The sequence below is a fragment of the Nanorana parkeri genome, unplaced genomic scaffold (genome assembly GCF_000935625.1).
Source record: "Nanorana parkeri isolate BGI_ZX_2015 unplaced genomic scaffold, ASM93562v1 scaffold676, whole genome shotgun sequence".
NCBI classification, from domain to species: Eukaryota; Metazoa; Chordata; class Amphibia; order Anura; family Dicroglossidae; genus Nanorana; species Nanorana parkeri.
In genome coordinates this window covers 219,196-241,865 of record NW_017306944.1, presented here as the reverse complement: position 1 = coordinate 241,865, position 22,670 = coordinate 219,196, and the positions used below count along the sequence as shown (strand labels likewise).

Genomic DNA, 22,670 nt, shown 5'->3' with positions numbered 1-22,670 from the left:
CCCCCCACAGCCTCAGGCCCCGATTCTCCCGCACCGGCGATAGTTCGGCCCCTGTGATAGGGAGCCGCAGCAGAGGGATGAAAGAGCCACATCCGGCTCCAGAGCCGCAGGTTGCTGACCCCTTGTCTATAGTATAGATGTGCATGGTTGCTCTAAGTTTTAATCAGAGGTGTATGTGGCAGGGTGACAACACAGGAGCATGGGAGACAGTTGTCGCAATGCATGCCGGAATCATTGGGTATTGTTTTAAGGCCACTTCACACTTAACCTTGTGTTCCCATAACAAACAAGTTTGAAGCCAGGTAAGGCATGCAGTAAGGTGGACCCAGCGTTGAGTTCGGCCTAGCCCGCTCAAAACTGTGACTGCCACTCCACGCTTCTGCCCAATCAATGATCACAGTTGCATCAGGTGCATTCCCCGCCCCTTTGTGAAGTATAGTTGCGCGGTGGGGAATGTGCCTCTCCGTGACTGATTGGGCCAGGGGACAGGAGTGGGGGTTGCTCGGCCAAACTCAGGCAAACTGGGTTCACACCCAGCCCAGGCTTATCTAATGGCCAGTCTTAGCTTATAACATCTTTTATAGGATTCTTATTGTGTACAAATGTATCAGTGGTGACATGGTCACTTTAAATATAATACAACTAGTACTGGGTCATATAAAAATAAACACATATGGTAAAGTTTTTAAAGTAATATTAAACTGTCAAACTTTTTTCAATAATGTATCCAGGTCAAACAAATATACAATGCCCAGCAAAGTATTTCTTTAAATTTTTTTCTGAATTTAGTACCCTTGTATTTGACAGGAAGTCCAGGGAAGCCAAGCTGAGAGAGTTGGAGTCAGCTGTTTGGAAACATGATGACTGTAATTTCTTGTAGAAAAATGTAAATAAATACTTTGTACTCTGAGGGCACTTATGTAAGGAAGGACTCTGAGGACCCTCATGTAAGGGGGAACTCTGCTGAAAGGAGATCACTCTGATTGAAGGGAGGTCTCTGAGGAGTCTGATGTAAGAGCAGTCTCTGGGGACCCTGATGTAAGGGTGGTCTCTGGGGACTCTGATGTAAGAGAGGATTCTGGGGACGCTGATGTAAGGGATGACTCTGGGGACTCTGAGGTAAGGGAGGACTCTGAGTTAAGGGGGGACTCTGAGGATTTTGATGTAAGGGTGAGCTCTGGAAACTCTGATGCAAGGGGAACTCTGATGTAAGGTGAAGCTCTTAGGAGAGTTTGACTTGCTATTGGATAGTATGGTAAAGTGATATAAAATATGGATGGCACATATTGGAAAGGGGTGCAATTTTATCCATAGACATTATTTTCTGTAGATACACCTCTGCACTATTAAAAAAAATGTTTGCGAGTTTAATACAAACACATATAGATGTTCAGGAAGTTATATCTGTCTTTCACTGTTTAGTGTGGTGAGGAGCTCAGGATCTGATCTCTGTCATTCTGTGTGGTATGGTGAGGAGCTCAGGATTAGTGTTTGGCCTAACACCCCCATGTTCGGTTCGTATTCGAATACACGAACGGCTGGAGAGTTTGAATATGAACTCGGACCTAAATCAATGGGTGTCGAACTTAGAAAAATTAAGAGGGTATATATGCAAGTTATTGTCCATAAATGGTGTAAACCCAAAAAATTGATCCACTGACGTAATCTTAAGGTCAATCACGGCGTCCAGCGTTGTTCAAGACGACGACAAAATAAAACAATAAAAAAATAGAAATAATAAAAAGATTTTTTAAAACGCCGGTCGCCGTCCCGTCCTCCCCGCCACAAAATGGCATTTTGACAGATACCGGCAAAACATAAACAATTGGGCGGAGCTAGCGGTGAGAGCTAGCTCCGCCCAATTGTGTAGTTTGCCAGTGTTCTATCGAAAGTTCCAACTTATCAAGTTCTCCAACTGTCTGACTTCCTGTTTAGTTAGAACTAAGAGGTTTGGCCAAGAAAGCTCTTCTGCACGAGCGCTAGCCGCGGCATAGCCCTATACACATAAACCACAGCAATGAAGTATTAAAATGAACTATAGTATTAAAATGAAATGTGTATAGGGCAATGCAGCGGCTGGCGCTCATGCAGAAGAGCTTTTTTGGCCAAACCTCTTAGTTCTAACTAAACCGGAAGTCAGGCAGTTGGAGAACTTGAGGAGTTGGAGCTTTCGATAGAACACCGGCATCTGATAGGCGAGACACGATTGGGCAGAGTGATCATGACTTTGCCCAATCATGGCTCCAAATGAGTACTGAGCCCTGATTGGGCAAAGTCTTGCACCTGACCTGTGCAGGGCTCTTTGCAGTATGGGACGCTGCACGGTCGAACAGACCGGGAACATCACATAAAGTTCGGCGTTCTGCAAATGTTCAAATGGCCGATGTTCGATTTGAACTCATGTTCGAATCGAACCGGTGGACCATCCCTACTCAGGATGTGATCTCTGTGGTGAGGAGCTCAGGATGTGATCTCTGTCTTCCTCTATGTCAGTGGTTCTCAACTTTTCTAGGACCGGGACCCCTTGGTATCATTTGCCAAGTTGTGGTGACCCCCAAAGGTAAAATTTAGGGATGACGCGGCTGCTGCAGTGACATCTGGAGGCGTGGCGGGAGAACTGACACTGCTGCGCTAGGAGAGAGCTGAGGAGGACTCTCACCTTGCACAGCGACCCACAGGTTGAGAACCACTGCTATAGGCAAAGACCGGACCGGGCTCTGCAGCTGGAACTAGAAGAATTGGATTTAAAGTGTGTGGCTATATAACGTATACGTTACATACTCCGCAGTACTGTCACTGATAGGGATGGGCTCGGGCATGTCCGCAGCTCCACGTGCCGAACTTCAGGTCCCCCTCTGCTGATTGGCAGCATCAGAGGGCGGTTGCAATAGCTAGTTTGCTATTGGCTTTTGCAAAGTGAAATAGCCAATAGGAATCTAGCTATGCATTCCTATGGTGGTTTTTTTTTTTTCTGACTAGGCGACCCCTGGCAAATCGTCATTCGACCCCCGAGGGGGTCCCGACCCACAGGTTGAGAACCACTGCTCTATGTACTGTGGTGAGGAGCTCAGGATGTGATCTCAGTGGTGAGGAGCTCAGGATCTGATCTCTGTCATTCTCTATATGGTGTGGTGAGGAGCTCAGGATCTGATCTCTGTCTTCCTCTATGTTCTGTGGTGAGGAGCTCAGGATGTGATCTCAGTGGTGAGGAGCTCAGGATGTGATCTCTGTCATTCTCATTGTAGTGTGGTGAGAAGCTCAGGATCTGACCCCTGTCATTCTCTATGTAGTGTGGTGAGGATCTCAGGATCTGATCCCTGTCATTCTGTATGTGGTGTGGTGAGGAGGTCAGGATGTGATCTCAGGGGTGAGGAGCTCAGGATCTGATCTCTGTCATTCTCTATATGGTGTGGTGAGGAGCTCAGGATCTGATCTCTGTCTTCCTCTATGTTCTGTGGTGAGGAGCTCAGGATGTGATCTCAGTGGTGAGGAGCTCAGGATCTGATCTCTGTCATTCTCTATATGGTGTGGTGAGGAGCTCAGGATCTGATCTCTGTCTTCCTCTATGTTCTGTGGTGAGGAGCTCAGGATGTGATCTCAGTGGTGAGGAGCTCAGGATCTGATCTCTGTCATTCTCTATATGGTGTGGTGAGGAGCTCAGGATCTGATCTCTGTCTTCCTCTATGTTCTGTGGTGAGGAGCTCAGGATGTGATCTCAGTGGTGAGGAGCTCAGGATCTGATCTCTGTCATTCTCTATATGGTGTGGTGAGGAGCTCAGGATCTGATCTCTGTCTTCCTCTATGTGGTGTGGCGAGGAGCTCAGGATCTGATCTCTGTCTTCCTCTATGTAGTGTGGTGAGGAGCTCAGGATCTGATCTCTATGGTGAGGAGCTCAGGATGTGATCTCTGTCTTCCTCTATGTTCTGTGGTGAGGAGCTCAGGATCTGATCTCTGTCTTCCTCTATGTAGTGTGGTGAGGAGCTCAGGATGTGATCTCAGTGGTGAGGAGCTCAGGATCTGATATCTGTCATTCTCTATGTGGTGTGGTGAGGAGCTCAGGATCTGATCTCTGTCTTCCTCTATGTAGTGTGGTGAGGAGCTCAGGATCTGATCTCTGTCTTCCTCTATGTAGTGTGGTGAGGAGCTCAGGATGTGATCTCTATGGTGAGGAGCTCAGGATCTGATCTCTCTTTCCCTATGTAGTGTGGTGAGGAGCTCAGGCTGTGATCTGTGTGATGAGGGTGTGTCTGAGGAGTGCTGGCTGTGCTCTTGGCTCGGCTCGCAGTGTGTGTGCGGCTGATGACGGAGGGCAGCACATACACAGACAGCACTGCTTCGGCTCTGTACTCTGTAATTGGAGACCGAGCTCTCCTTCTCTCTCAGCTACTTTCCATTCACTGGGAGCTTCAGGACGGAGTGAAAAGAGGATCTCCCAGGCGGAAGAAGAGTTCACCCGCACTGGGATTATTGTACCAAAGCAGCAGCAGCAGGAGACTCACTAGAAGAGATTTACTAAGAAACGGGCTCTTGGGGGATTTTAAAAGGTTCTCAATGAAAATCTCACAGCCTCCTAATCCATGACGTGTGGAGCCAACATTGATGGCTGAGCTGCTCTGATTTCTTCCAAAGTTGGGTAAGATATTAAAGCAACTCCTATTGTGGAAATGACTGGCTGAGCATTGAAGTTGTGTGAAGGAGCTGCCTGTCCTGTACCTCTGGGTCTGCTCTGAGTGTAAGTACACGAGGACTGTGCCTATCAGACACCTGCACTGCACTTACACACATGGATGACACAAGGGTAGGATCCTTATATTTATATATTATTATATTATATAGTATCAATCACATGGCTTTTATCTGCATCTTTTATTTTAGGCTGATATGCAGAACATTTCTCTCTATATGCCCGTGAGCAGAGCATTTCTTACTATATTGCTGGGAGCAGAGCATTACTTCTTATATACATGAGAGCAGTGCATTTCTCCCTATATTCCTGGGAGCAGAGCATTACTCCTTATATCCATGAGAGCAGAGCATTTCTCCCCATATTCCTGGGAGCAGAGCATTACTCCTTATATACATGAGAGCAGAGCATGTCTCCCTATATTCCTGGGAGCAGAGCAGAGCATTATTCCTTATATACATGAGAGCAGAGCATTTCTCCATATATTCCTGGGAGAAGAGCATTTCTCTATATTTGCCTTGGAGCAGAACATTTCACCCTATATTTATGGGAGCAGAACATTTATCTTTATATGCCTGGGGCAGAGCATATCTCCCTATATGCCTGGGAGCAGAGTATTTCTCTATATATGCCTGGGGCAGAGCATATCTCCCTATATGCCTGGGAGCAGAGCATTTCTCTATATATGCCTGGGAGCAGAGCATTTCTTCCTATATTCCTGGAGCAGAGTATTTCTCTATATATGCCTGGGAGCAGAGCATTTCTTCCTATATTCCTGGAGCAGAGCATTTCTCTATATATGACTGGGAGCAGAGCATTTCTTCCTATATTCCTGGAGCAGAGCATTTCTCTATATATGCCTGGGAGCAGAGCATTTATCTTAATATGCCTGGGAGGAGAGCAGTTCTCTATACATGCCTGGGAGCAGAGCATTTCTCTATATATGCCTGGGAGCAGAGCATTGCACTCTTCACTCATTCCTAATTACTATACTGGTTTATATCGCTTTATGCATGTGGCATTGTGTAACAAAGTAACAACATGTATAAGGCAGTGTGGCAACTCATAATGACTGATTGGCAACAGTCTTTCCTTGTCTTGATCACTCTGACCTGGCATGTACCTGGTTGCTAGCAGCAACAGCACATGAATGAGGTTGATCTACTAAAGGCTAAAGAAGAACCAATCACGTGCCAGGGAATAAGGTCATAAGAATAACCGTTGACTTTGCAAGGGGATTTTTCCCTTAGTAAAGCACTGTTAACTTTTTATTATCCACTCACATGCAAGGAATAGTGTTTTATTTTCCTTGCAGGTGATTGGGCATTCTGTACAAAAGTGAATTTTCACCGCATGTACCAAACTAAGGGTAACTTCCCTTGCAGCCAATTTGTCTTTAGTACATCAACCCCCAGGCTCCTTTAAGACTTGTTTAAAAAGAAACAGTCCAGTAACCCGTATCAACCTGCCAGTAATAATTGAATAGGTTGCCATGGGTTACCAAACATTTCCACCGTCTTACTGAATATTCCTGAATGCTTTCTATATGTTCTGTAATTACAGAGCCAGTAATTGCAAACACACTGTTCCAATTGTGTAGAGAGCAAGTGTAGTGCACATGTGCATATCGCTGTAAATTAAGTCTTGACATTCACTGCTTGTGTCAGAGCTCGAAAATGTGATTAAAGATATAAAATCGACTTGTTTTTGAGTCCCTCTGCTGATATGTGAACGTTGCTCAGGTCCCAGTTGACACCAGTCCATTCGCCGGCCTTTTTTTCCTATTGACTTGCGGCAGAGATTGGCGTGCTGTTACACCAGGTGAATGTAAATCCTCAGGATTTAGAATCATGTTTGAACAGAGCTGATACTCAGTTTGTTTTAGCTTACCATGTCTTCAGATGATGAGCTGATAATGTGTACTTTCTGTTTGAAGAACAGTCAGCAGGATGTTATACAGCTGAAAACATTTTGGACAGGCGTTTTGTGTTTATATTTTTATACTCAAGTTTATTGTCCTGTATTATAAACACAAGCAGCCTGTTCACACCAGGCATAAGTGAATAACACAGGTAGTGTTTGTTTGTTATAAGACGTTAGGACATCCTGTGATAACATGTGTTAGGAGTTGGCTGAATGGAAAACAGGCACAAGGTACTTACTCTTGACTTGCTTCTGTTTCTATTCCTTGAGGTTCATTTTTTGGCAGGTGGAGTTATATTTTATAACTGTTCTAGAGGCCGGGACTGACAGTATGGTAATATTGTTGGGCTTATGTTGAGCAGTGACAACTGCCATTGTGCATGGAAGAATCCAGTAGTGAATGGCCTGCAGGGAATAGGGACAGCATTACAGCTAGGGATGCACCGATACCACTTTTTTAAGGCCGAGTACGAGTACCGATACTTTTTTTCACGTACTTGCCGATACCAATTACCGATACTTTTTCTTAAAGGGACAGGTCACATTTTTTCTAAAGCAATACAAAATCATGATTTTAGGTCAGTTTCTTAATATTATGAAGAACATGAACACTCTGTAGTGTGGCACAGCTATATCCAATTCTGCATACCTGGCTTTATATTATAAGAACTTTATAATATAAAGCCAGGTATGCAGAATTGGATACAGCTGTTCCTAATTACAGCTATGGTATTTGTGGTGGAGGATTACATTCCCATGCCCATGTAATAAGGGGAGAGAGATCTCTACTTAAAGTGACATTAAACCCTCAGGTTTGTTTTGCATGTATCCACTAACAAGCAGTAGATATATGCAAAAACATTTAAAAAAGTCACCAAAAAGGTATTTAGCCACCTGTGTCTCCGCCGCTCACTCCCATCCGAAGATATGAAAAATTCTTGAGTGGCCGCAAAGGATCATTGGGTGGGCGCATGCGCAGTAGAGATCTTCTAGCTGGGAGAAGAGGGACACAGGGTAAGTCAAAGCAAGCAGCCCGGCAGCGTGCACGTGCACAGACTCCGTGGGACAGGAAGTCACAGCAGTCAGCGCTGGATCAGAGACCGGCACCAGCGCTGGAGGGACTCCTGAAAACTAATGGAAAGATGAAGATGATCGGATCAAGAGACATAATTTAAGGTAAGTCCTTAAAGCAGCATGGGGGGGGAAGGGGGGCATTTTTTTAATTTTAGCCTTTAAGGTCACTTTAAATGTTTGCTAAGCAGATTCAACAGGAGGAGCGCTTTCCTATAACTGATTGGGGTTGCCAAAGGAGAAGAGCCTGTTCACTTAGCTTAGTGAATAATCATTTAACTGTGCACCATTAAAAACCCAGTCTTATTAGTTGCCCTTGCACATTATTACATAGTCAACTTAGCTGGACAGTATTGACGAAGTTGGTGAAAGGAGAACTCCTAACAAAAATAATGAGATAAAAATGAATAGCTATTTGAAGCTTAAATCCAGGAGGAAATAAAACTCAACCTGTGACTGGACAGTGTATGGAAAAGCAGCATAGTGATGAACTAATCTCTCTGTCAGTCTGCTTTCTCCTATCAGCATGCTCCTTGTCAGCACATGAACTGATTAGCTCCTTGTACTGCTTCTTCCTCTTAGGCCTTCGTTCACACCAGACAGAAGCCGGAACATACTGCATCTCATTGCGGCCGGCTCACTATGTTGTGGGGAAAGAAGGTGTGTGGCGGTCCATTGAAGTGAATGGCACTGAAGCTGAGCCCTTTGGCAGAAATGGGATCGGCCGCATGGGAACACAAGGCACATCAATGCCTGCGGTCTGGTCCGAACAAAATAGTGCTTGCAACATTATGGTTGGACTGGACCGCAGGCATTGATGTGCCTTGCGTTCCCGTGCGGCCGATCGCATTGCGGCCAGAGGGCTACAGTGCCATTCACTTCAATGGACCGTCACCCCCCTCTTGCCCCTCACATAGTGAGCTGGCCGCAATATGATGCCGTGCGTTCTGGCCAGATTTGGGCCGAAACACACTGTGGTGTGAAGGAGGCCGTAAACTCTAACCCTGCAATAAAGGGATTACAGGTGGCTGATAACAGGTCCAAATTCAGCTACTTAGACTGCTTGCAGAAAAACAATACCATTAATAATGATTACAGAGCTGTAATAAAGAAGAACTCCAGCTTTTAGAAACATTAACCCTTGCAGTGGGGCTACCAGACTGTGATACGTGTACCATTTCTATTTGGGCTACCCCCACATTGCAAGGGTGAACTGCTTGTTTAGGTCTAGGAGCGAAAATAAAACAAATATATACTCTCCCCATCCTTGCTCCGGCGACAGTGACCACTCACGTCTTTCCCCCTCCGCTCTGGCTGTGGTATGGCTCTCAGCATCATCATGTCTGTAAAACCTGTATAGATGTAATGACATCACAGCTCCTTAGAGCCTGGGGGCGAGGGTTTGAGTATTTCTTCTTCAATTTCGCTCCTAGACCTAAAGGAGCAATTAACCCTTGCAGGTGGGAGTAGTCTCACTGCCAGGGTTAATTTTTGCAAAAGCAGGAGTTCTTATTTCATTTCTGGGATGTAAGTTACGTTTTTTTTTTTTTTTTTTGCTGTGTCATTTCATGAGGATGGTGGTCTAACTAATAAGCGTACCGTGCATTTTTATGAAGGGTCCACATAAACTTTGCAATATAAACAGTCTTTACTCCTAAATCAATCCAATTGTTTTCAGATTTTCAAATCTTTTTTTTTTGTTATGACTAACAAGAGGTCAGCACATGTATGGATATATGCTGTTTGAGACACTGGAGTTAATTGTATAATATATTTATTTTACAGTTGGCTTGGCCTGGTGTTAAAGAAGAAACTATCATTTAGCCAAAATGGCCTTTGTGTGGATCCAAGCATTGTTTGGGCTAGCTGTCTACGCCATTTGTGTGGTGGGATCTTCGCAGCCACAAGCAAGAGTATTCCTGCCATTCGACGGTAAGATATATAAGCCGTATCTACAAAGGTTAAAAGCAGTGGTTATTATTTCATATGGGTAAGAGCACATGTCATATCTACAAAGGTTAAAAGCAGTGGTTATCATTTCATATGGGTGAGAGCACATGTCAGTTGTGAACTATGAAAAAATCTTTGAAAAATGATGTGTTGATATCCAATATGAAATGAGAGCTATACATTAATGTATCAATCATAGCCAGGCTAGAAGTGCAGAGCAGATAGTCATGCTAGCATAACACGCCTAGTCTTTGCAATGTCTGCTTTTGATTGATATTTCTGCTACTGCGTGTTGGACTTGAGTCAAGGTTATAACGAGACATATAGTGCACATTGCATTATAGTAGGCAGTCTAGACTTGGCAGGTTTTTGCCGCTTAATATTAAATCCAGTTTTACATTATGAAAAAGACAAACATTCCTAAAACCTGAATACACATTGGGGAAATATACAGTGTGTATAAAGAAAGCCCAGGAACTAAAATGTAGAACAAAAGAATGATTGCAGTTTGAAATCCTTCACATTACGTCAAAACTAAGACTTGAAAATGAATGAATTTCTTGCCGCATGTGGATTATTGGTGTATTGGTAAAAATTAAAAATGAATTTACAGATTGTCTCCAGCCATAAAGTTGACCACATACAATAAGATTTGGTTGAGGTCTGATCTATTAGATCATCAATATTTATGAAATCAGTTATATATCGTGAGAGGACATATTTGATTATGTATACAATGAGTCAATTGTTTTTGGTTGAGATACTACATATTTGTTGGTGAATCTGAAACAGACTCAATAGATTGTAAAATGAGATTGTAATTTGTGTGGCCAGGTTAAGTGTATATTTACTTTTTTACACCAGTTCATAGTTTTTAAGATATTTTAAAAGGGGTTTTCAATATCTGGTAATGGATCCAGTCTCTTCTTGGACCTCATATGAAAGTGTAAGGCCCCTTTCACACGGGCATTCCAATTAGGTCTGTCTGTCAGTTTTTCAGGCGGATCTAATGCCCAATGTTCATATATGGGCACTCAGATCTAAATGGACAGGCATCTGTTTACTTCCAGTTACCCCTAGGAACCTGAGGGGGGAAAGCCAAACTGAACAGAGTTCCACGTAGGGAGACCTGTTCGTGGCAGATCATGGGTTATCCAATGTAAATGGACACACGTCCATTTACATCCCACTCCCCATAGACCAACATGGGTCTGGTAATTTCAATTCTTTCCTCCATCTCAAGATGGAGTTAACAACTTGACGGACACATGTGTCACATCCGTTCTGAACTGCTCTGACCAGCTCTGACCCTGATTGGACCATGTAAAAGGGGCCTAAAGCAGAACACTGAATACAATACATGTAAACTGTGGCCACTTTATTAGGTGGTGCATCGGCAAACCTTCTTTTGCTACTTATTTGCTTATTTGACAAATTAATCACATCACATTGCTGACTTTCTAAACAGACCATTCAGAGTAAAGTAACAATGTCTGCATATAGCCCGCCCACAAGGAATGTATACGTACCCAATCCGGCTATCTCATAGCCTTTTTGCTGCCTGTCTAAGCTATGGTGTTGACTGATGTCAGAGGGGGAAAATATGCAATGGCACCATCCATGTGACAGTGTTTGACCCTGGTTATTGGACTTTCTGAGTTGAGGTCACACTGTGACAGTGCTTAAATGCTCCCCCATACCTGGAATCCTCGCTCCAACAGCAAGGACAGCATGTAGGCAGCAAAGGAGAGTCACTGAGTAATTTTTCCTGTCTGGAGGTGGTAGACCTTAAAACAGAATATTCTAAAGGACGTTATTGGCATTTATATAACACTATCAATCTACACAACACTTGACATACTATTCATATCAGTCTCTTCCCTCAAGGACTTACAATCTATTGATTCCATCTCATGTGCACACATACCAGAGCCAATCAACCTACCAGTATGTCTTTGTGTGGGAATGTAAACTCCATGCAGATAGTTTCCTGGCCAAATCTGGATTTAGTCCAGGGATCTTAGTGCTGCAAGGCAGAAGTGCTAACCACTGAGCCACTGTGCTACATTGTTACCGCTGTAGGTGAAAATAACAAATAAATACCTAGTGTGTAATTAATGTTATATCTCATTGTAGCTCCGTTTGCCTTAAAACATGTTCATAAGTAGTTCAGCAATGGTTTATTATTTGAAAACAATGTGGTATGTGTTGGGATTCCCCTTTCTGGCTGGTGAGTTATAACATGCTGTAAAGAAAAATGTCCTGTATTTATAATATTCACGCTTAGTTCACATGCAGCTTTGTTAATTGCACATTATTTGATATAGATGTAATGTCACTAATGAAACCCAGAATGTGTTTTTCTAGCTGCAGCTATAAAGCAATATTGTGATTTGCTTGAACACTTCTCCTTTATGTGTTGAATAAATCAGGAGCTATGTAACTAAAAGTGCCATTTAAAGTATGTGTGGTAAGAAAGCTGTAATGTCTGTCAAATCCAATTTCGATTTCCAAAACCTACATTTATCCATTCATCCAATTACTCCTTGCACAGCCTCAGAACTGCCTAAAAGCTGCTTTCAAATTAAGTGTGTTTTAAATGGAAATCAGCTCAGTGGCTTCCCACTGGTTAATATATTTATGAGCTGCTATGTCTGCTGCCACATAAGGTGAAGTGAGAATAGTAACACTGATTATTATCCAAGTCACTTGATTAATTCCATCATTTAGTCTTTGTCTAACCTGCAACTTCCTTCTGAAAGGCCAATGCTATCTTTAGAACAAATACTTCTGTCGGTACACAGTAATTGTACACTTGAAGGAAAAGAAAATGCTTCTATTCGTTTTCTTAAAGCCTACACACTGACGTAATGTAAGCGTGCGTCTGTCTGTGCTTCATATTTCACGTGTTATACCTGCTTAAAGTGAACATGTCATGAGAGAATTATGGGGGCTGCTATCGCTGAACTTCTTATGAAAATACAAGTGTCTGGGCTGTTATGCTCACCTCTGGCTTTAATACTTTCTGGGTCTCTCACCTGTAACAGATGCAGATCAGAAAAGTCAGAGAAGGGTCAATGGCAGCCAGACAGCCAGCATTTTCAGGAGGAGAGATTAGAGAAGGAAGCCTCCATGTCTTCCTCATGACAGGTTTCCTTCATAGGTGTACACTGCCTTGTAGTGCAAATCTAAACCCAAAAGTAAATATGTAAAAATAGTGGCTCAGTGGGTTGAATTTCTGCCTTGCAGCTTTGAGGTCCCTGGTTTGGCCAGGACGCTCTCTGTATGGAGTTGTGTGGGCTTCCTCTGGTAGGTTAATTGTCTAAGACCCCATTCACGCTTGAGATGAGCATCTTTGGTTGTTTGAGGCTTGAAGTAATTTTATATATCTAATTTCTTATTTAGCCTATGGATGCTAGTTACCAGGCAAGAAAATGCACAAATAACACGCATGATTGTGTTTTTGATGAGTTGATCTGGTTTTCCCATTAAAGTCAATCATTTTTCAACTCTTTTTTTTTCTTCTTTTTTATATTTTCACTTATTTCCGAGCCGAATGCTGCATCTGGAACATCTGTATAGGCTGAGTCGAAGTCCCTCTGACCGAAGGCAGCCGATGTATGGCTGAAATCAGCCATACTGAGCTCGAGTGAATAGCCAAACGTTGTTCAGCTCACTTCACTTCGGCTGGGTTATTCACTCGGCTGCCCTCGGCAGCTTTGTGAATAACCCCCCTAGTGTCAAGCATTGAAGCGCTTCTGAGGAAGCTTCAAATTGTGTGTCAAATCGCTCAGGTGTGAACAGAGCCTTAATTTTGTTCATGTACGTGTGCATAGGAGGTAGGGACCTTAGATTGTAAGCGCCTTGATGGTAGGGACTGATGTGTATGAATAGTATGTTCAGTGCTACATAAATTGACAGCGCTATATAAAAATACCTATAGTAACAATAAAATAATATATATATTGCAGCTTACCATTTCTCACCCGACCTATAGCTATACCAGGAGACTCAAGATAGGACCACAGGACTCTCCTTCTGCTTTTCTCTTTCTGTCCATAACATTGATCGCATTGGTTCTGTAGGCCTTGAATCTAACTAATAACAATGTAACTGATAACAATCAGCACAGGCAAAGAGCACAGGAAGCTATCAGCTCACAAGATCTCTGTTTTTCTTAACATAGCAAACTGACAATACAAAACACTTAGTACTAAAGGGACCAAATAAGAGAAATTCAGTGATAGGTTAAGGTATGCTTTAAGAGTTGACAAAAACACATTTTGTCCTTGGTAGTCCATTGTGTGGATATTTTGGAGGAATTTCCCTTTGCAGACTTGTCATTTTTCTCTGTTGTGAAGCTGCTTAGTAGAAAGCGAGCATTTTATTCAGAGACAGCTCTGGTATTCTGGTTATCTATGCAGTTTATGTATGGGCTTCTGTGCAATCAAGGCACTTGCATGAGGTCTAGTAAAAGTATACACAAGGGAGCGCTTCTGTAGCTTTATTGGTTTTACACTGTAGCCTAGGACCTTTTTATTTCTGAAAACTGTCTGATTCAAAAAACATGCTTCTTTTTCTAGCTTAGCCCTGGTTCACACTGAGCGTTTTGTAGGGCAGAAACGCTCAAAAAATATGCCCCCCCAAAAAAAACCCATTAATTTCTATGGCCCTGTTCACATCTGAGGGTTTTTTTCGCTGGAAAAAGTATATGAGCTTTTTTTTGGCATATTATATTTTGGAAGCTCATTTTGGCCCCATAGACTTATTAGGAAAGCTTGAAAACTCACGCTTGCTGTATTTATGCACGTTTTATGCTTGTTTGCTCATTAACGTCAATGAGCTACAATCTGCTCACAAAAATACATAAAACATGCAAAAAACGCACAAAAACGTGCATCAAAACCATGTGTGAAAACATGCAAAAACGCTGTCGCCTGGGTGTGAACCCAGTCTAGCTGTAGAGCATTTTCTCAGAACTGTTCAATACTGATACAAATGAAAATGGCCAGGCTCTTCCTTCTGAATAGAAGTTTACTAGGAAGTCTAATGTGAAGAGCGTAAAAGTTAATGTGCAGGGGGTGCAATTGTTCAGCCATGAGCTTTCCTGCTGAGCCAAGGTCACCAATTGATTGCTGATCGAAAATAAAGCTTTTAATGTGCTTAAAACATTCTGGGTGCATTACATCCGAGTGGGTAATAGAATGTCAGTGCTCTACTGAGAAAGCAGGGGAAGTACATTTTTGTAGAGCTTCTGCTTTGAGCTTAACGTCATACTTAATTCTTTATTGTATATATAATTCTGTATTGAATAGTGACAGCAGACATGCCTTTACCTACTTTGTAATCTCTCAGTGCATCTCTCCTGTAGAAATTAGTGGGATATTCACAATTTTTTATTTTAATGACCATTTACCGGGATATATTCTACGATTCACAAATTGGTAAAGATAGGTTATACCCCTACGCACACAAATAGCAGATCGGAAGGATTAAGAAATTAAACCTTTACTACTAAAGAGTCTCAAGAAGTATACTACAAATTGGATTAGGGGCTTTAGCAATTCTCTGCCTTTCTAGCTATTGAGAGCAATTGAAATAAAGATCCGGGTGAATGGGCTTTGTAAACGAGAGGTGTTACAAGAGAAAAGAGATAAAAGGCTTTTAGACCTGTTCTAGTCAAAATGGAAACATTAATTATGCTGCATAATGTAGTGAAAAAAAAGATTGCCAATGGCTGCACATTTTAAACATAAAACATCCCTAGTGAGAAACGATGCAACAGTTTAAATTATATTGACATCTAAAAGTGAGTATTTATTATAGGAGTCAAACACCCTCATAAATGACCTGCATGTTCAATTGTTCAGAAGAACAAGAGAGGAGACAAAGGTCAGCCATATCTGGCACAGCCTATTATTCTGAATAAGTTAGGCATTACTAATTCAACAACAGACTGTCGCTCTTGTGTTAGGCTGGTTTTCCTGATTAGAGAGCTATCTGAAGGCCTATTCATCTTTGTTATCTATACATAAAATTGGTTCTAAGTGCTCTGTTAAGGATATGGAGGGGGACATTTTGATGGCTAATTGCTTTTTGAGGTACATATTTAATTGGCCCTCAAGATGTTGACTTAAGGTTTTTCAGTTTCAATTAAAAAAACAAAACATTTTGTAATAAGCACTTCTAACATTTTATTCTGAAAATGTTTTAGAAAAGTATAAAGTCCCATTATGGTTGTAGCATTTATGTAAAAAAATAATATTATTTAATAAAATCAAAGGAACGTGTTTTAGCATAATATGCTTTCGAGGTAATAAAAGAATTGTGATGTGAAATACATTCCTAGAAGAACAAAATGGGATCGGGGGTGTATGTTAAAATTCATTTATTTTTTGTTGATTTTTCCCACATCAATATAATTAAAGGAATTAGGTGACTGCATATTTTCACATAGCAAAATGTAATTAAAGCCTCATGTACAAAGGCAGAATACACTTGACCTGTGGCCTTTCCTAAGCCCGGGTGTGTGAGTGGTGTGGCTAATCAGCAATAAGATGGCTTTCCAAGCACAGGAGTTTCTCGGTGGTATTTGCTTTCTATATTAACTGCATCATGAGTTTGGATGTGTGCCAAACCATGCAGCATTTCTGCATATCAGTGAGGTCACAGAACACAGAACAGTGCTGTTCTACATAGTCAGTGTCACTTTGAATTCTTTTCCAGTAGCTTGATGAAATGATCATAATAAACTCAGCAATACTAATTTTCAGGGTGGCTAAAGAGTCCGTTCAGGAGGAAAGAATAGTGTGATAAAAAAAACATTAATTTATTTGAAGACCTGTATGAATAAACAGCACAATTGAGTGTTATATATATAGTATGGGAAATTACATGTGACCTTGGGCCTTATGTGAAAAGCTGGAAGAGATACAAGTAACTTTACTGCCTCTAGCAAGGTGCAACCACGTTTTAACTGTATTGTTAAAGGAGAACTATGAGGTGAGTGCTTTTCACTCACCTCATAGTTCTAGCCGACCTGTGACAATGAGACTGTCACAGGTCGGCTCAGTAGGTCGGGAGGTGAGCGAACACTTACCGGCGTTCGCTCACCTCTCGATCCTGTCATAGCTCTCTGCCGTGACAGGGAAGGGGCTGGATTCCCCCCTCCCCGCTCCGATCCGCCAGCGCTGACTGGCGGAACGGACAGGGGAGGGGGCGGGTACAGCTGGCTCTGCCTCCAGATAGGCAGAGCCAGCTGTCAGCTCATGGTATACTGAGCCTAGGGTGACGGGAGGACGCTAGTTTGTGTCCTCCCGTTACCCTAAGGAGAACTATGGGGGAAAGCCCTAACCCCATAGTTCTCCTTTAAATTTGCAGGTTTCCATATATTGGGTTTTCTTTCCTACAGGTATTATACATGATAAAGTTTTTTAAAAACTACAAACATATGCGGCCTATAGTAATTAATAAGACCTCAGCAGCTGTTTTTTCTCTTACAGTTTGGAAAACAAAACGTTCTATTGGTTAGTTGATGTGTTTTTCTTATTTCCCTTTTTTGCATTGTGTTTGAAGTTTAAGTGATACCCTTTATTGGCTAACTTAAGTTATTAAAGATGCAAAGTTTTCAGGATGCTTTAGATCCCTTTTAACTAACTTAAATTAGCCAGTAAAGAGTATCACTAAAACTCTCCTGTAGGAGCCTGAACTTTGTACCCATGATCCCATGATTGTGGTTGAAGTGCAGGCCCAAATGCAAAAACCTAATAAATGCAATTTGTTTTTCTTTTATTCACATGTGTGCATTTATTACTTTTTTGGATAAGCTAGACTGTGCCTTTAAATTTTACTGCCACTGCACTCACCGCCAGTGCCGGGTGGGTTAAAATTCACTACTATTGGCCTGACCACCATTAGGGAGTGAAGTTTACATTTCACTGCACCGACCCTAATTCTGGGAGGTTACATTTCACTACCACTGACCTGACCACCATGGGGGACCACTCTCTGTTTTTCTTAACATAGCAAACTGACAATACAAAACACTTAGTACTAAAGGGACCAAATAAGAGAAATTCAGTGATAGGTTAAGGTATGCTTTAAGAGTTGACAAAAACACATTTTGTCCTTGGTAGTCCATTGTGTGGATATTTTGGAGGAATTTCCCTTTGCAGACTTGTCATTTTTCTCTGTTGTGAAGCTGCTTAGTAGAAAGCGAGCATTTTATTCAGAGACAGCTCTGGTATTCTGGTTATCTATGCAGTTTATGTATGGGCTTCTGTGCAATCAAGGCACTTGCATGAGGTCTAGTAAAAGTATACACAAGGGAGCGCTTCTGTAGCTTTATTGGTTTTACACTGTAGCCTAGGACCTTTTTATTTCTGAAAACTGTCTGATTCAAAAAACATGCTTCTTTTTCTAGCTTAGCCCTGGTTCACACTGAGCGTTTTGTAGGGCAGAAACGCTCAAAAAATATGCCCCCCCAAAAAAAACCCATTAATTTCTATGGCCCTGTTCACATCTGAGGGTTTTTTTCGCTGGAAAAAGTATATGAGCTTTTTTTTGGCATATTATATTTTGGAAGCTCATTTTGGCCCCATAGACTTATTAGGAAAGCTTGAAAACTCACGCTTGCTGTATTTATGCACGTTTTATGCTTGTTTGCTCATTAACGTCAATGAGCTACAATCTGCTCACAAAAATACATAAAACATGCAAAAAACGCACAAAAACGTGCATCAAAACCATGTGTGAAAACATGCAAAAACGCTGTCGCCTGGGTGTGAACCCAGTCTAGCTGTAGAGCATTTTCTCAGAACTGTTCAATAATGATACAAATGAAAATGGCCAGGCTCTTCCTTCTGAATAGAAGTTTACTAGGAAGTCTAATGTGAAGAGCGTAAAAGTTAATGTGCAGGGGGTGCAATTGTTCAGCCATGAGCTTTCCTGCTGAGCCAAGGTCACCAATTGATTGCTGATCGAAAATAAAGCTTTTAATGTGCTTAAAACATTCTGGGTGCATTACATCCGAGTGGGTAATAGAATGTCAGTGCTCTACTGAGAAAGCAGGGGAAGTACATTTTTGTAGAGCTTCTGCTTTGAGCTTAACGTCATACTTAATTCTTTATTGTATATATAATTCTGTATTGAATAGTGACAGCAGACATGCCTTTACCTACTTTGTAATCTCTCAGTGCATCTCTCCTGTAGAAATTAGTGGGATATTCACAATTTTTTATTTTAATGACCATTTACCGGGATATATTCTACGATTCACAAATTGGTAAAGATAGGTTATACCCCTACGCACACAAATAGCAGATCGGAAGGATTAAGAAATTAAACCTTTACTACTAAAGAGTCTCAAGAAGTATACTACAAATTGGATTAGGGGCTTTAGCAATTCTCTGCCTTTCTAGCTATTGAGAGCAATTGAAATAAAGATCCGGGTGAATGGGCTTTGTAAACGAGAGGTGTTACAAGAGAAAAGAGATAAAAGGCTTTTAGACCTGTTCTAGTCAAAATGGAAACATTAATTATGCTGCATAATGTAGTGAAAAAAAAGATTGCCAATGGCTGCACATTTTAAACATAAAACATCCCTAGTGAGAAACGATGCAACAGTTTAAATTATATTGACATCTAAAAGTGAGTATTTATTATAGGAGTCAAACACCCTCATAAATGACCTGCATGTTCAATTGTTCAGAAGAACAAGAGAGGAGACAAAGGTCAGCCATATCTGGCACAGCCTATTATTCTGAATAAGTTAGGCATTACTAATTCAACAACAGACTGTCGCTCTTGTGTTAGGCTGGTTTTCCTGATTAGAGAGCTATCTGAAGGCCTATTCATCTTTGTTATCTATACATAAAATTGGTTCTAAGTGCTCTGTTAAGGATATGGAGGGGGACATTTTGATGGCTAATTGCTTTTTGAGGTACATATTTAATTGGCCCTCAAGATGTTGACTTAAGGTTTTTCAGTTTCAATTAAAAAAACAAAACATTTTGTAATAAGCACTTCTAACATTTTATTCTGAAAATGTTTTAGAAAAGTATAAAGTCCCATTATGGTTGTAGCATTTATGTAAAAAAATAATATTATTTAATAAAATCAAAGGAACGTGTTTTAGCATAATATGCTTTCGAGGTAATAAAAGAATTGTGATGTGAAATACATTCCTAGAAGAACAAAATGGGATCGGGGGTGTATGTTAAAATTCATTTATTTTTTGTTGATTTTTCCCACATCAATATAATTAAAGGAATTAGGTGACTGCATATTTTCACATAGCAAAATGTAATTAAAGCCTCATGTACAAAGGCAGAATACACTTGACCTGTGGCCTTTCCTAAGCCCGGGTGTGTGAGTGGTGTGGCTAATCAGCAATAAGATGGCTTTCCAAGCACAGGAGTTTCTCGGTGGTATTTGCTTTCTATATTAACTGCATCATGAGTTTGGATGTGTGCCAAACCATGCAGCATTTCTGCATATCAGTGAGGTCACAGAACACAGAACAGTGCTGTTCTACATAGTCAGTGTCACTTTGAATTCTTTTCCAGTAGCTTGATGAAATGATCATAATAAACTCAGCAATACTAATTTTCAGGGTGGCTAAAGAGTCCGTTCAGGAGGAAAGAATAGTGTGATAAAAAAAACATTAATTTATTTGAAGACCTGTATGAATAAACAGCACAATTGAGTGTTATATATATAGTATGGGAAATTACATGTGACCTTGGGCCTTATGTGAAAAGCTGGAAGAGATACAAGTAACTTTACTGCCTCTAGCAAGGTGCAACCACGTTTTAACTGTATTGTTAAAGGAGAACTATGAGGTGAGTGCTTTTCACTCACCTCATAGTTCTAGCCGACCTGTGACAATGAGACTGTCACAGGTCGGCTCAGTAGGTCGGGAGGTGAGCGAACACTTACCGGCGTTCGCTCACCTCTCGATCCTGTCATAGCTCTCTGCCGTGACAGGGAAGGGGCTGGATTCCCCCCTCCCCGCTCCGATCCGCCAGCGCTGACTGGCGGAACGGACAGGGGAGGGGGCGGGTACAGCTGGCTCTGCCTCCAGATAGGCAGAGCCAGCTGTCAGCTCATGGTATACTGAGCCTAGGGTGACGGGAGGACGCTAGTTTGTGTCCTCCCGTTACCCTAAGGAGAACTATGGGGGAAAGCCCTAACCCCATAGTTCTCCTTTAAATTTGCAGGTTTCCATATATTGGGTTTTCTTTCCTACAGGTATTATACATGATAAAGTTTTTTAAAAACTACAAACATATGCGGCCTATAGTAATTAATAAGACCTCAGCAGCTGTTTTTTCTCTTACAGTTTGGAAAACAAAACGTTCTATTGGTTAGTTGATGTGTTTTTCTTATTTCCCTTTTTTGCATTGTGTTTGAAGTTTAAGTGATACCCTTTATTGGCTAACTTAAGTTATTAAAGATGCAAAGTTTTCAGGATGCTTTAGATCCCTTTTAACTAACTTAAATTAGCCAGTAAAGAGTATCACTAAAACTCTCCTGTAGGAGCCTGAACTTTGTACCCATGATCCCATGATTGTGGTTGAAGTGCAGGCCCAAATGCAAAAACCTAATAAATGCAATTTGTTTTTCTTTTATTCACATGTGTGCATTTATTACTTTTTTGGATAAGCTAGACTGTGCCTTTAAATTTTACTGCCACTGCACTCACCGCCAGTGCCGGGTGGGTTAAAATTCACTACTATTGGCCTGACCACCATTAGGGAGTGAAGTTTACATTTCACTGCACCGACCCTAATTCTGGGAGGTTACATTTCACTACCACTGACCTGACCACCATGGGGGACCACCATGGGGTGGGAGGGGGGGTAAAAACACTGGCAATGACAGCCAATGGGAGGGGGGGGAGTTAAATAGCACTGCTACCAAGCGCTAGTGCAGGAGGGGGTAACCAAATTGCCATTGACACCAATGCTGGGGGTTATTATTGTGGTCTCTGACACCGATAGCGAGGGCTATTATTGTGGTCAGTGACACCAATGTTGAGGCTTTTTTTTGGCCACTGACAACAATGGTGACTCCAACTTTCTTTTCAGTGTGAGTGTACATAGCAAAAAATGCAGTAAGATCAACATTTTCATGTGTTGAGGTATATTACAACCTATTCATTCTTAATAAGCTGCCTATTGTTCGAATGTCTGGAAGTGTCGGGGCCCGCACATGAGGTCCTCTGTATTTTTCAAGTTGACCACCACTGGGTTATACTTTCAGATTATGTATGTTTAAAGAAATGTCTATGGGGTCTATTCACGAAGCTGCCGAGGGCAGCCGAGTGAATGACCGATCAGAAGTGAAGTGAGCCGAACACTGTTCTGCTATTCACTTCAGGCTGGTAGGCTGATTTCAGCCGTACATCGGCTGAAATCAGCCGTAGATCGGCTTGCTTCCCGTGGCTTCGGGTCGGCCGAACATGCTCAGCATGTTCGGCCGACCCGAAGTGCAGAAGGAGTTCGATTCAGCCGATCCAACATCTGGATCGGCTGAGCCGAACCTCCGGCAGGCTTCTCACTGCTGTTCGGGCTATTCTTAAAAATGCCGAACAGCAGTGAGTGAATAGCCGAATGCCGCTGAGCAGCATTTGGCTCGGCTGTTCTGCTCGGTCCTTCAGAGGGACCGAGCAGAACAGGAAAAGAGTGAAAAAAGTAAAAAAGAAGTAAATAGAAAACAATTGTGCGGAGCTAGCAGTGACAGCTAGCTCCGCCCAATAGTTTCCTATTGTCCGGCGGCTCTGCTGCTGTCAAAAAAAAAGAAGAAAAAAAATCTCCCGGGCGCTCTGGGAGTCTCCTGCTCCCGGCCGCCCAGGAGAGAAACATTGCCGTGTCTTTTTTTCTGTATTCTGACACGAGCATGTCAGAATAGAGAAAAAAAAAATAGAAAAATTCCCATTAAAAAGCATTGGGACATTACTATTGGCTATTTCAATTTGCAATAGCCAATAGTAAACTAGCATTGTACCCACCCTCTGCTGATGGACCTGATGGGGAACTG

General features: G+C 41.9%; 1 protein-coding gene across 1 annotated transcript in view; it reads left to right on the top strand.

Moving 5' to 3' along the window:
• The first annotated feature begins 4,566 nt into the window (after positions 1 to 4,566).
• The window catches only part of SEMA3C (semaphorin 3C), a 131,609-nt gene continuing 113,505 nt past the window's right edge, over positions 4,567 to 22,670 (top strand). The window contains exons 1-2 of the mRNA XM_018563567.1: positions 4,567 to 4,634; positions 9,465 to 9,611. Of these exons, the coding sequence (XP_018419069.1) occupies positions 9,509 to 9,611 (103 nt within the window). The 5' untranslated portion in view covers positions 4,567 to 4,634; positions 9,465 to 9,508. The remainder of the gene's footprint in view (positions 4,635 to 9,464; positions 9,612 to 22,670) is intronic.